The sequence below is a fragment of the Anolis sagrei genome, chromosome 3, assembly GCF_037176765.1.
Source record: "Anolis sagrei isolate rAnoSag1 chromosome 3, rAnoSag1.mat, whole genome shotgun sequence".
In the NCBI taxonomy this organism is placed as follows: domain Eukaryota; kingdom Metazoa; phylum Chordata; class Lepidosauria; order Squamata; family Dactyloidae; genus Anolis; species Anolis sagrei.
The window spans coordinates 16,099,908-16,112,745 of NC_090023.1; the positions used below are offsets into that span (position 1 = coordinate 16,099,908).

A 12,838-nucleotide genomic window follows, 5' to 3' on the forward strand; every position below is an offset into this window, starting at 1 on the left:
TTCACACCCAGACAGATGACAGAAATATTAGTGTATACATGTGTACAGAGGTGAATCTATTCCTTTCTTTTCCTTCCTTCCCTCCCTCCCTCTCTCTCTCTCACACTCAGATATATGCAAATGAAATAATGTGATATGAAAATATAATTTTCCAGTTGTGCATAATACAATCAAGGTGAAACCTTCTTCTGGGCATTTAAGGGGAGAGAAAGACAGACAGAGTCGAGGAGAGAATTTGCTTGGCTGACCGCCAAGGAAGAAGCTTAAGGCCTTTGATGTCCTCTTTTGCAACAATCGGAAGCATTTTCTGACAGAATTGCTCCATCCGCCCGCTCCTTCATCATTCAGAATCCAAAGCACAGAATGATAAATGAGGTTTTTGAAACCATCCACTTTGTAGAATTATAGCAGTTTGACACCCCTTTATGGAGCCATTCTGCCCTTTGTAGTTTGTTGTGACACCACAGCTCTCTGACAGAGAAAGTTAAATATTCTACAAAACAACAAATCCCCAAAACCTGGTGTTTTAATAATTGGTATCTATGTTAAAGAGACTTTGGGCTGAATCCTAAGGGATAGTCCCATTTAGAATATACCCAATGAGTAAATGACTGAATCATGAGTCAACATGAAGGTAAATCGAATTGATTAACTGAGTCTTCTCTCATTGGAACTATCCATAGATTAAGGCCAAAGTGCTGAGATCCAAATAGATAAATACAGAATAAACCTTGTAAAATTCAAACAAGTCCCATTCATTGCAGTGGGTCTACCATAAAGTCTGGACCCAACTAATGGCCAAGATTTAAACCATCCAGTCATTCAGAACTTCAGGCAATTTAGAGTTATAAATATTTACTGTACCGTCCTGGTGAATCTCCATTCTCATCAAAAGAGATCATGTCCCCAGAAACCCCAGTGAAGTTTGACTTCATAAGAGCCTCCAGAAGCTTCCGTCCATCGATTGGTTTCATAGCATCACAAAGACCTGCGTAGCCTGGGCACAGTGTCGTCTGCATATTGTGGAGGCCATATGCCATGGAATATATGGCATTAATCACAAAGCCCATTTTTGAATCTTGCACATGTTGTGTTTCTAAAGTCAGATTACCTGTTAGGAGAAAGCAAATATTGCCATGGTCAGTGTTTTCAAACCAAGATCCTAAGATCCCACATTGTGTTTGAATAAATATACATTCATGTAAATCAGTGGTACTCAACCTGTAGGTCCCCAGATGTTTTGGCCTTCAACTCCCAGAAATCCTAACAGCTGGTGAACTGGCTGGGATTTCTGGGATTTGTAGGCTAAAACACTTAGGGACCCACAAGTTGAAAACCACTGATATAGATAGACAATCATCACTCTACACCAGTGTTCTCAACCTGTGGGTCCCCAAATGTTTTGGCCTTCAACTCCCAGAAATCCTAACAGCTGGTAAACTGGCTGGGATTTCTGGGAGTTGTAGGCCAAAACACCTGGGGGCCCACAGGTTGAAAACCACTGCTCTACACCATCATTCCAAGGAATATCAATATTGGGCAACCAACTACATATCTGTCATTGTACTTGAGTGTTGTCCTACTGTTCAATGGAGAATGCACAATGGCTCTTTCAGTAATCCAAGTGAGTCCCATTTGAAACAAAGGAAAGTTATTAATGAAATCAATAATAAATAAGGAGATTGACCAATAGTTAAGTATAGTTCAAGAATGCACAACTGCATGGGAAATGGCTACTTTTGCAAAACTTGTTTCTGAAACCATGAATCGTTGCACCAATGGTCAGAAAAGTACAACTGCATACACATTAATATGAAGTCCTTCGCAATAACTTCAATGTGATATTTATTATAATTTCCCGTTCTTCCAAACTTTGCGAACTATTTAAAACATATTCAGACAACGCTGTAGGTTCTCTTTAACACTATAGTTACCAACCTTCCCTCTTCAATCAGGTCAACAACAAAGCCCCATTCTTTTCACAGAAGTCATCCCACGGGTTTCCTAGATAAAGTGGCTGCCAACCAAGTCACTAGCATCTCAACAAAGATGTTAGATTAAAAGAACAGTAGGAAGAAAATGTTCCCTGGCGTATTAGCTGTGAAGAACCATGAAATTTCTCTGCCACCAAATATATTACCATGACGATGAAATATTGTGAGATTGCAGTGGTGGCATGCCAACATTCAAAAACATGTGTAGCTTCAAGCCTGGCTGTGTGATGGCTGGAAAGAGTTGCACAGAAAAAAGCTTTCTATTGAAAGCAGTGGGAGCTCTTGAGTATACAAGGACCTTCGAAGGGACAATGGCCATTATAAGTCATTCCTATTGCAGCACACTTCTGCTGCAAGTTACTGAATAGTGTTCAGCTGGAAAGTGTTGTGCTTTGTTTTGCCAAATAAACTATTCATGTCTCTCAGTCGAAGGGGGGGGGGGGGGATCACTTTAACTCTGCTTCAGTCTATGTAGCTTTCCCATTTGCTCTATTTTTTTTTTACCTGGGTGGGCCAGTTTCTTGAGAGGTCACTGTTCCTACTTCTGTCTTCTGCAAGTATACTTTCTTATATTTTTCCCCAAAATGGATTCTTAGAACTGCTGTATGCATGCATGTATATACATATACTAAAATAACAACACATAAAGAAATAAACACATGATACCTACTTATTTCATCTGAACTACAGCTACATCTATTTTTTTTACCTCTACTAATTAAATAACACTATCATATTAAACACACAGACCTATCAAAAGTTGACTCCCAGGTTTCTTACTAAAGGCATAAGTAGTATACCTAGTTAATTTTAACTTGTGAATGTTAACCTGCATTTTATCAGTACATTTTAATCTGCAATTTTTTTGTGTGCATTTGTTATATGTATTTTAATTCTGTCTTGTTCTACTTCACTATTTTAACTATTTTGTACCCAGCCTTGAGCCATAAGGAGAGGCAGGTAATAAGTAACTAAGTCAATGATAATAGTAATAGTAATAGTAATAGTAATAATAACAGCAAGAACAATCATTTAAATTATTATTAAATTATAACAATTATCCTATGAGCCTACTAGAACTTTAAAATCATCTGGGGAGGTCCTGCTCTTGGTCCCACCTTCTTCACAAGTGGGGATGAGAGACAAAGTCTTCTCAGTGGTGGCTCCTTAGCTGTGGAACTCCCTCCCCAGCAATATCAGACAGGTTCCATCCCTTCTGTCTTTCAGAAAAAAGCTATAGACTTGGCTTTGCACACAAGTGTTTGAAGAATAAATTACTACAGGTTTTGACACAGTCTGAATCAAGGATTATGAGCAAGTTTCTTGGATGAATGGAACCATGCACCTTACATATTTTTAATTTGTTTACTGCTTTAAGTGTTTATCGATTAACTGCTGGTAATTTAAACTGTGGAATATGTTTTTACTGTTTACTGTTGGTTTTTACTCGCATTGAATTCTTGCCGCAGCTGTAAGCCACCTTGAGTCTCCTCGAGTGAGAAAGGCGCTGTAAAAATGAAATAATTAAATAGATAAAACTTTCTTATTAGTCTAGTTATCTAATATACCTATCTGATTTTTATTAATATACAATAAAACTAATGTTCAACACCTCCAGATGTAATCTTCTCACAATTTCCTCACATAAAATGCAAGAAAGACTTCCACTCTCTTAAAAAAAGATTAAATTTTCAATGAATGGAATCTCAATTGCTGCAGTGTTCTTATATTGTACATTAATTTTCTTACTAGTATAATATGTCATCCCAATACCAGTTCTAGTTTAAAACAGATTTTTTATTTGAGAATGACGCTATGAATTTGTATCCAAAATGTCTTTGCTTTTTCACAAAACCCTCTACAAATGTTCTTATCCCCTTTATACATTTTAGCTAATTTTCTCCCTCTTTTGCTATTGTCCACCTAACCAAGCATTATTGTCATTTCCTATGATATGCCCAAAGCACGACAGCTTCAGATTATTCAACTTGGTTTCTAGGAGAGTCCAGGCCAGGTGTGTTCAAAGTCCCATTTATGTTTAGCAGTCCATAGTCTACCAAAAATCTCATAAGCATTGGTATATCACACCAGGCTCAACAGCTCCCAAAGCACCATTGATGACAACATTGTCCTAACTTATCTTCCTTAGCAGTTTTGTAAGGCATGGACCTGTATTCCTGTAAAATTTTTACATGAGCCCTGGAACTCACTACATGAACCATTATAGGTTGGTGTCACATTTTTTTTAATCCCGAAGTCTATAAAGATCCTTATAGGATGAAACTGTATATGCCACCCATGGCTGATATCTTGTTAGTGACTTAGAAAAGCATTAAGTCCAGTGTATATGTGTATGGTTCACATTTTGGGTGTTCACAGAATTTGTAATCCTCTACAACTGTGCAATGACCAAGTTGTTTCCCACCTTATAAGCTAATGGAGTCTGATCCTCCCAACACAACCTTTTGCTGGAAGGCAGAGAGTGGGGAGCATTAATAATATATGTTCCTATATTAGGATTCACAGTAATGGCATAAGTCAACAGAACCCAGAGCATGTCTGTTGCTGGGCATCCAGCTATAGCAGTGGTTCCCAACCTTTTTTTTGACCAGGGCCCACTTTGACCAAGGTCCACTTGACCAGGACCCTCTTTGACCAAGGCCCACTTGACCAGAGCCCACTTTAACCAAGGCACACTTGAACGGGGCCCACTTGAACAGGGTCCACTTTGACGAGGCCCCACTTGACCAGGGCTCACTCTCCAGCATTAGTACCATAAGGGGTGGGGCTGGTTAAGTCTGTGGAAAGGAGGGGAAATAAAATAAATAAAACAAAATAAATAAAGAGGAAAGAAGTAAGCAGACCAGATTTTCATTCTCATGGTTCACTGCTGGGCCATGGCCCACAGGTTGAGAATCACTGAGCTACAGGAACATATTAGTTGGCACTGCTCCACCATCTGCCTCTCCACTGGCCAGCTCTCCACTGGCCAGCAAATGGCTATTTTGGAGGCATGGGGCAGCTTAAAAATGGGTTTGGGGCAGAATGAAGAGGAGATACAGATTGCAGTTCTATTGGATGCATCTACAGATCCAAAATCTAGGCTAATCTCTTTTTATAATGTAACAAAAAGCTGAGAACACAGTTTCACTTATAGATACATTTTCTAAAATGGCTTGAAGAAATAAAGCATCAATTAATTTTTAAAAAATAAACTGCAATTTGGTATTGTCCCCTCCTACAACTGCCTCATCATGCCTATTTATTGCTTCAATTCTTGTATCTATTCCTATATTGGTTTCAAATTACTTATTTGAAATTCTGTTTTGTTTGTCCCTGCAATGTTCGAGGTGCATTAATTGCTAGTAATAACCCATTGTGCATGGGTTCATTTATCATCCAAGACCTCATAATCCCCTATTGGGTCTGGCTTCATCCTTGCTTTGCTGTTACTTTGCACTTTCGGCAATTCTTTGGCAATTAGCCTTGTCAAATGTTGGCCACCTCTGCTATTTCTCTGCCACCTCCAATGAGTTTAATTCTCCTTATACAGCTCTGTACCATACAAGCAGTTGCTAAGCAACCCCAAGTGCATTCTCTTTCCCCGGCTCTTTCTGAGTATGGACTAAAATATCATTGTGGTGTATCACAATGTAGGATGATGGAAATGGGACAAGACTCTGAGCATGTTTGGGGAGAAGGCATCTCCAGGGTCAGTTCTCTTAGGAGGTGAAGTGAATCCCTGGCGGTGGATTGGATGGAGAAATGGATCTCAGCCCTATCAACTTGACTGCTCGGCATCTCTTTGCTGGAATGAATGCTCTGGAGTGTTCCACCATTTCCGCTTTCCTTTCACCGGACATCATCCACCACCACCGGGTGTCACTATGGTTTGGTTTGCACAGACAGCAGAACAAGAAAATACTGAGGTAACAGGAAGGTTAAGATAGCTGAAAAGAGCGATTTTAGACTACAGGGAAACGTGTGAAGCTGGCCAAACAGAAGCACTCAGTAGCAAAGATGAAAAGCACAACTTTTGAATGTGCTTCATAAAAATACTGCATATACTCATGTATAAGTTTACAAATATTAGTTTTGACCCCAAAAACCTGGTTGCCATCTTCACAGGTCAATGTAAGTATCATGCCTTAACTCTTAGCCATAAAGGAACAATTTCCTTCTCTAAGTAGAGTGGCAAAACACAAGAGATTAGTCCATTGTGGGAGAAACATAGAATCATACAGTTGGAAGAGACCTCATGGGCCATCCGGTCCAACCGCCTGCCAAGAAGCAGGAAAATTGCATTTATTTATTTATTTATTTATTTATTTATTTATTTATTTATTTGGGGTTCTTGTACCCCGCCCTTCTCACCCCGAAGGGGACCCAGGGCAGCTTACAGCTGCAAGGCGCACTTAGACGCCTGCTACACAAACAATCATCACAAAAAATATAACAGTACAAATTCCCACAATTCAACATTATCCAATAAAATCAGTAAAATGATAAAATCAGTAAAAACAATACAAACCTGGATCTTCCTCCTACCCATCAGTGTACAATTAACTCAAGATCTGTTTTGGTTCCATTTCGACAATCCTGCCGATCTTACACATCTGATTGTCTTATTTGGTTGTCATTGTCTAATTGCCTGGTTGCCCAAAGGCCTGGTTCCACAGCCATGTCTTCACCCTCCTCCTGAAGGAGAGGAGGGTTGGTGCTGTTCTGATTTCCCCCGGGAGTGAATTCCACAGGTGGGGGGCCACCACTGAGAAGGCTCTGCTTCTCGTCCCCACCAGCCTCACTTGTGAGAGTGGTGGGGTCGAGAGCAGGGCCTCCCCAGATGATCTCAAACTCCGAGGTGGGACGTAGAGGGAGATACGTTCGGACAGATACACTGGACCAGAACCGTATAGGGTTTTGTAGGTTAAGACCAGCACCTTGAATTGTGCTCGGAATTGAACCGGCAGCCAGTGGAGCTGGCACAACAGGGGGGTGGTATGCTCCCTGTATGTCGCTCCAGTGAGCAATCTGGCTGCCGCACGCTGGACTAGTTGGAGTTTCCGAACAGTCTTCAAGGGCAACCCCACGTAGAGCGCGTTGCAGTAGTCTATCCGGGATGTAACAAGAGCGTGGACCACCGTGGCCAGATCAGACTTCCCAAGGTACGGGTGCAACTGGTGCACAAGTTTTAATTGCGCAAAAGCTCTCCCGGCCACCGCCGAGACCTGGGGTTCCAGGCTCAGCGGCGAGTCCAGGATCACTCCCAAGCTGCGAACCTGCGTCTTCAGGGGGAGTGTAACCCCATCCAGCACAGGCTGTAACCCTATACCCTGTTCGGCCTTCCGACTGACCATTAGGACCTCTGTCTTGTCTGGATTCAATTTCAATCTGTTAGCTCTCATCCAGTCCGACACAGCAACTAGACACCGATTCAAGGTCTGGACAGCCTCCTTGGTGACAGGCGGAAAGGAGTGACAGATCTGGACATCATCTGCATAGAGATAACACTGCAGTCCGAAACTCCGAATGATCTCCCCCAGCGGCTTCATGTAGATGTTAAACAACATTGGGGACAGAATAGATCCCTGAGGGACTCCACACGACAATGGTTGTGGAGCCGAACAGGTGTCACCCAGTAACACCTTCTGGGACCGTCCCTCAAGAAATGACCGGAGCCACTGCAAAGCAGTACCCCCAAGTCCCATTTCTGCATTCAAAGCACCCCTGACAGATGGCCATCCAGCCTGTTTAAAAGCCTCCAAAGAAGGAGCCTCCACCACACTCTGGGACAGAGAGTTCCACTGCTGAACAGCTCTCACAGTCAGGAAGTTCTTCCTAATGTTCAGATGGAATCTCCTTTCTTGTAGTTTGAAGCCATTGTTCCGCGTCCTCATCTCCAGGGAAGCAGAAAACAAGTTCGCTCCTTCCTCCCGATGACTTCCTCTCACATACTTATGCATGGCTATAATGTCTCCTCTCAGCCTTCTCTTCTTCAAGCTAAACATGTCCATCTCTTTAAGCCACTCTTCATAGGGCTTGTTCTCCAGATCCTTAATCATTTCAGTCGCCCTCCTCCGGACACATTCCAGCTTGTCAATATCTCTCTTGAATTGTGGTGCCCAGAACTGGACACAATATTCCAGGTGTGGTCTAACCAAGGCGGAATAGAGGGGTAGCATGTCTTCCCTGGATCTAGACACTAGACTCCTATTGATGCAGGCCAAAATCCCATTGGCTTTTTTTGCCACGCATCACATTGTTGGCTCATGCTTAACTTGTTAACATGTTAACATGAAGACTCCAAGATCTTTTTCACACGTACTGTTCTCGAGCCACGCGTCCCCCGTTCTGTATCTTTGCACTTCATTTTTTTTCTGCCTAAGTGGAGTTTTCTGCCTAAGAAGCTAAAAGCAGCACCAACCACTTCTACACCACTTATGGTCTTTTTGAATGTCTCAATTGGAAACTTATGACAACCACCAGGGGTGACCGATCCTATGAGATGACATTGACCCTTTCCCATCTGACTCTGGAATTATCCATCGGTCATGTCAAAATCCATAATTTTGGCCCTAAATCTCCCCTTGACTACTACATGAAGTTGAGTTATGTATGACTATATGGTAAGCCAGCTCCTTTCAACTAGGGAAAATAAAGATTGTAGCCCAATAAGTTGCCTTTTATGGTGTTTTTTTAAAAATGCATAGGGAGTTTCTAACACAGGAAGAACTTTCCAAAATGTGACTTGCTATTATGCTGAGGCTAAGATGTGTCAGCAAATCTTGCCATATTTCAGTCCAGATATAAGCTTTAAGATTTTACCAAAGAAAGAGGTTCACAATAAACACCCAAGAGACACTCACCAGTCTATGATTAATTTAACCAATAAACTGAGGTATGACCTTTCTTTATTAGATGATCAAAAAAGGATGGGCTGTTCTAGTGGTTGGTGAACTAATACTGTAGATTCATTAGTTTAAGTCTTGTTTGAAGGACAGGAAGAGGAGCTTGAGGGAATCTGGCAGCCAAATAGGTAGGCAGTGGATTGCTGATCTGAAATACTGAATTGTCTTTGAAAAATAAGGTGAGCTATTTCCAGTTTTTCAAAGGTTATTTTATGATTCTGATCAATATATGCTGATGGGTACAGGAGTGGCAGCATATTCTAAATAAGGATGGAAACATTGCATGGGTTCATATTCTCCAAAATTCTTTTGAGGAGGGGACCCCATAAGGTTTTTTTCACCCTTTATCTTTTATGCAATGTTTGCAAATTTGTCCAGCTTTCACACCCATACACAAAAATGGGAAATACAATGGCATGGACAATCCAAAGTCTACAATGACATATCTTTACATGTTAGGTTCTTGTCTAGTTCCTATCTATTTGTCCTTCCAAAACGGCATGCATTTGTCCTCTATGCTTATAGCACTTTGATGACAATTTAGTTGCCATGATTCCTTCCTGGAAGTCCTGGGATTTGTAGCTTTTTGAAATACTTTCAGTTAGTTAATTGATTCAGATGTTCTGGATGTCAGCTACTAGAATTATTGACTATTGGACATGCTGGTTAGGAATTATGGGAGTTTAAGTTCAAAATACCTGGAAGACCATCGTTTGACAATACAGTTGGTCTTCCACATTGGTGAGGGTCAGAGGGAGAGCAAGGCAAAGGGTCCCATTCTTGAAAGGAAGACAGCATACTCCCTGAATCCAGAGGGGAGAGATGTAGACCCTGACTCAAAGCATGTGAATTAACATCAGCTGGTTAATTGGGAGTGAATGTGTGAAGGATGGGTAAAGGTTAAAGGAAGAGACATGAAGAAGGTGAAGGGGAGGGGGAGGAAAAACAAGAAAGGAAGGAAAGAGAAGCTGTTATGAAGATGAAATAAAATAACTTTTTAAAGTATGTTAATCAACCCCCTCCTTAATAATAACTATAAATGTATAAAATATTTTTTAGAGCTTGGCTGGGTCTCAAGCCCTTGCTTGATACTACTTTTTCCAATCTGCCACAGAAGGAGAACCCTTGCACATTTTTTCTTTATTAATGAACAGTCAGGGGGAAAGAGCTCACATATATATGCACAAGAATTAGGCACCCAAAGAAACTTGAGCTATATAAAATGTGCTTGGGAAACTGTTGGAGGGTTGAACATCCAGGAAGCCAGCTCGATAGCCAACTAAAAGGGTATCTCTTCAGACAGTTTTAGAGATATAATCAAGGTACTATTTATATAACTCACAGAAACCCTATTTACATAAACTCTTTTGTCTCTGGGGCTGGCCCCTATTATAAACCTCATAATCCCATCCTGGACTATTTCAGACCATTTCCCAAGTCTTGTCCTTTTTCTCCTGGAAAGGTTTTCCAAATAGCTCCAGCTACAAATAGAGAAATAGAAGCTTTCAATTTTCCAACCGCAAGGGATACTTGATCCTCTTCTAAGACACAGGGAATCCCCAGCCAATGACAGCTCAGATCCTAGCTTGACCATTCTGGAGCCAATCAGGGAGGGAATGGGGCTTATGAATGGCTGTCAAAGGGTATAAAATACTTTCCATTATATTATATCGTATGTTGTTTCTTTGGAGCAATTACACTGTTCTGATATCCATTTGGCCAGATGAATAAAACTCATGTTACTGCCTTCAAACTCATCACATTTTCCTGGATTTCAAAGTAGTATGGCATGGTGGACAATGAACCTACACTGGCCCCTTGTGGCAGACAGCTGATTTTAGTAACAAGTGCACTGACAATTATAACTACATTGTTTGTGGACCATTTAACCGAGTTTTTCTGACCTATATGGCAAAATGAGCTGCTGTCAACTTTTGCTGCACCTCTCTCAGGAGAAGAGGAGCACACTGTAACACAGTGGTTCTCAACTTGTGGGTCTCCAGATGTTTTGGCCTTCAACCCCCAGAAATCCTAACAGCTGGTGAACTGGCTGGGATTTATGGAAGCTGTAGGCCAAAACACCTGGGGACCCACACATTGAGAACCATTGCTGTAACAGTAGGCCTAAGATTTGGCGATTCATAGATTTGATCAATATGTCCTCTATAGGAATTTTAAATTCCTCCAGTGTGACTTTATGGTCAACTTCTGCCAAAAGATTCCTTCCAACAAAGAAAATGTATCTAGCCATTTGTAGTTCCTACAACACAATTCTATCTTTGTGCTCAAGAACCTAGAGATTGTGAGGTAGATTCTTTGCAGTTTTTCCACTTTTGTGGGGACCCTGTACTCTTAACCCCTCAAAAGGAGATGGCCTACTGTACTTCAATAATAAAGGCTCTTTGGCAAAGATTTCTATGTATCTCATGAAAACACAAATCCAAGGATGCCACAGGACAGAGTCCTAACTGTTAAAGTGATCCCATTCTTCCCTCTCTATCTGCCACTCCAAGGAGATGTAAGCTCTGCAGCACAGAGTCTGTATTTCTTTCTCTCTCTCTTTCTCTTTTTGCTGAAGGTCATATGGTTCATCCAAGAGGTGCTTTCAGTTCTTTGTTGTTGAAAAATCCCATTAATGTGTTTTATGCTTTGCTGCAGTACTTTTTCAAATGGACCCAAAGTGGCAGTTCCAGAATGCGTCTTTGCAACCGCTCTGCAGTTGAAATCCAGCTTATACAGCATGCAGGAGTTGCATAAAAACAGTGTGAAATATATTCATTTAAATCAACACAAGCACTGCTGTCCCATAGAAAAGCACCTCTTACAGAATCCTGAAATGCTGGAATGTTCATGAGGCAACGTCCCACTCCCATATAGGTCTATATTTTGGTAAAATTATTTCTATTTCATCATATGAATAAAAAGAATAAGCAGCGAGGTTGCCAAAAATGGGCGAGGGATTCTCATATCTCAGAGCTTGGCCTTGTGTCTCAGAATTTAGACTAATTCTTAAAGAGAGAGAGAGAAATTTTAGAATGAGAGTACTGCCTTGAAAAACAGCTCCAGGTGTTCTTTCTTCCAGACTCATGGGGTTCGACCACACAGGGATGCTCTTGTTTCTTTGTAAGCGGTAGTACAGGGGCTGCAATTTCTTCTTCTTATTTATTTGTAAACCAGTTTGGATTTATGGGAATTTATAGAGTAACTGGGGTTTCTTCTTGCTGTTGCTGTGTGCCTTCAAGTCATTTCCTTCTAGTAATGGGGAATTCTTGGCAAGGTTTGTTCACTGAAGATTTGCCTCTGAAGCTGAAGGCTACAATGAAACCTCAGACCACCCTGTGGATTTCTATGGCTGAGCTGGAATTTCAACGCTGCTCTTCTAGCCCATCATGCAAACTACAACACCTCTGGCCATACTATAAGACAAAATCTATATATAATACTTTTATAATACTATAATACTATCTATAATACTATAATACTATATATAATACTATAATACTATATATAATACACTGGAAAATAGAGGGAGAAAATGTGGAGGCTGTGACAGACTTTGTATTTCTAGGTGCAAAGATTACTGCAGACGCAGACTGTGGCCAGGAAATCAGAAGACGCTTACTTCTTGGGAGGAGAGCAATGTCCAGTCTCGATAAAATAGTAAAGAGTAGAGACATCAGACTGGCAACAAAGATCCGCCTAGTCAAAGCCATGGTATTCCCTGTAGTCACCTACGGATGTGAGAGCTGGACCTTAGGGAAGGCTGAGCGAAGGAAGATCGATGCTTTTGAGCTGTGGTGCTGGAAGAAAGTTCTGAGAGTGCCTTGGACTGCGAGAAGATCCAACCAGTCCATCCTCCAGGAAATAAAGCCCGACTGCTCACTGGAGGGAAGGAGACTAGAGACAAAGTTGAAGTACTTTGGCCACATCATGAGG

At 41.2% G+C, this 12,838-nt stretch overlaps 1 protein-coding gene across 3 annotated transcripts in view; it reads right to left on the reverse strand.

The window, feature by feature from the left end:
• GRM5 (glutamate metabotropic receptor 5) overlaps positions 1-12,838 on the reverse strand; it is a 302,516-nt gene that overhangs the window by 54,076 nt on the left and 235,602 nt on the right. For all 3 annotated transcript variants that reach the window (XM_060771130.2, XM_067466512.1, XM_060771131.2), the window contains exon 5: positions 865-1,111. In XM_060771130.2, the coding sequence (XP_060627113.2) occupies positions 865-1,111 (247 nt within the window). The remainder of the gene's footprint in view (positions 1-864; positions 1,112-12,838) is intronic.